This window comes from Perognathus longimembris, unplaced genomic scaffold, assembly GCF_023159225.1.
Source record: "Perognathus longimembris pacificus isolate PPM17 unplaced genomic scaffold, ASM2315922v1 HiC_scaffold_5054, whole genome shotgun sequence".
Lineage (NCBI taxonomy): Eukaryota > Metazoa > Chordata > Mammalia > Rodentia > Heteromyidae > Perognathus > Perognathus longimembris.
In genome coordinates, this window is record NW_025960439.1 from 9,645 (window position 1) to 11,891 (window position 2,247).

Below are 2,247 nucleotides of genomic sequence, written 5' to 3' on the forward strand. Positions count from 1 at the left end.
GTAGGAATATCCTAGTGCCATGCACCCCAAACATGTGTCAAATGCCCACAGAGAGGGAATGCGGAGACTGCACGTAATCGTTCCACGTGTTCTAGCCGTAACTCAACATGGGAGCTCGAGCGTGCCCCGAAGGAGTTTTAGGAAAATCGAAGTGTGGCCCTCGGGTGGATGGTCTGGACTTCCCACAAGCTCCTTCTCCACACCACGCCAGTTCCCTCCGCCTTTCCTCTCTGGGCCACGTTCTCCTGAGGGCTCACTTCCTCCCACACCCCCAGGGCTGCCGCTGCCCACGGCTCGGCTGCACTGTGCGCTGGGAGCTCTGCGTGCCTATGGCCGTGACTTGAACCGGCTTGGTCCCCAGCGCATGCTCCTGTGGGAGGATTCGGAGTCTGTCAGAGGGAAGTGCTAAGGAGGAGGGGTTTTGGGGTTTTGATTTTGTTTGTTTGGGGGTTTTTTGGCTTTAAACAAGAGAAATTTATTCTCACAGTTCTGGAGGCCCAGTGTTTGAAACCCAGGCAGGTATTTGACTCTTGGTAGAATCCTTTCCTTGCTTCTTTCCGGCTTCTGGTGGGGCCTTGCAGTCCTGATGTCCCTGGTCTTGTAGCTGTTCCTCATCTCGGCCCCTGCTGTCACAGTGTTCCTGCTGAGTCTATCTTCTGTCTTCTCATGACGCCTCTTCTTATGAACATACAAAGGACCAGGCCTACACTAATGACCTCATGTTAACCATGCTAATAAAGATCCAAGGAGGTCACATTCACAGGTCAGTAGTTCACCTTTAACAGTGCTCATTCAAATGTTTAGGTGAATTTACATGTAATTTTTTAAAAAAATTTTACTGTTTTATTCAGGGGCTCGAACTCAGGGTGTATGGACACTATCTTTTTACCTTTTTTGCCCAAAGCTTATGTTCTACCACTTGAGCCACACCTCCATTTCCACCTTTTTGGTGGTTAATTGGAAGTAAGAGTTTCAAGACCTTTCCTGCCTGCCTGGGCTGGCTTTGAACTGTGATCCTCAGATCTCAGTGTCCTAAGCCACCAGTGCCTTGACATGTGTGTGTGTGTGTGTGTGTGTGTGTATCATTTATTTAAAAAGTCAATACCAATTTGAACTTGGCTTCTCAAATCTACAGTTTCTCAAATTTTGTAGCATATTTGGCAGATCACGTCACAGTGTTATGATATTCTAGACACATCTCCAAGAGAACATTTGACTTAATCAAGTTCAATACAAGTACTTCCAATATTTAGAGAAATATTAACTTAGGTCCCATACACTCTTTTTTTTTAAACTATGTTTAAGTTTGTAGTTCCCATCTGCTATTATACTCAAGCTAATTCAGAGAAATTCCAGAACTAAAATGGAAGGAAACATGGCAAATGCTCTCTCTTACATGATATACAAGACCAGCCATCTCCAGTCCACATGCAAAAGGCTGAGCATAGGCAGTTTGGCGTTTTGGTCAAACCATAATGAAAAGTTCACCTAATCAGTGAATATAGACAAAGCACCAATTCACTACTAGCATAGCATTAGGTGCTTAGCCACAAGTAGTTTGACACAATAAGTCATGTTTAGTACATATTTAAGACTTCCATTCACAAAATTCTTGGCATCATTGAGTTCCACAGTTTTTATTGCTCTGCGACCTGAGGTTTGTGTTGTCTCTCTTTTAGTCCTAAGAGCTCTGTTTTGAGTTCTCCATGCTTTGGTGGACTTTCACGGCTTGTCAGGTCGGGCCAGTAGTAACTGTGCACCACTTGGGCACTGGCACACATGGCCAGGAGGCTGGCCGCTGCCATTTTCAGATAACTAGGCCAGGACATGCCCGCAGGCATGGTGGAAGGCTGGCAGGAGGGAAAAGGGGCAGTGTTAGAAGGTTCTGGGCCCACGATCCACCCCACAGCTATAGGGGCTCGGGGTGCTCTCCTACCCCCACGCACGGAGGCCTGTCTTCTCAGCCATGACACGAGGTCACTGAGAGGACGGAGAGTTGGCAGGGGACAAATGAAACCTTAGGGCCTTGATCGGTCAGGGAGGGGCGCTCCGCGTACAGAAGCTCGGCTCCCCTCCCCGCCACTCCGGCCCCCTTGTTTTTTGGGTTTTTTTGGACAGTCCTGGGGCTTGCTCTCAGGGCCTGAGCACTGGGGCTTCCTTTCCTCAAGGCTAGTACTCTACCACTTGAGTAACAGTAACATTCCTCCCCCCTCTATATTTCTGTGGTGCTGAGGAATTGAACCCAGG

General features: G+C 47.9%; 1 protein-coding gene across 1 annotated transcript; it reads right to left on the minus strand.

Moving 5' to 3' along the window:
- Positions 1–1,426: 1,426 nt before the first annotated feature.
- LOC125344981 (protein BRAWNIN-like) lies at positions 1,427–1,841 on the minus strand. Its single transcript, XM_048337245.1, has one exon. It carries the CDS (start codon positions 1,839–1,841, stop codon positions 1,638–1,640), a length of 204 nt encoding a protein of 67 aa, XP_048193202.1. The 3' UTR covers positions 1,427–1,637.
- Positions 1,842–2,247: the final 406 nt, after the last annotated feature.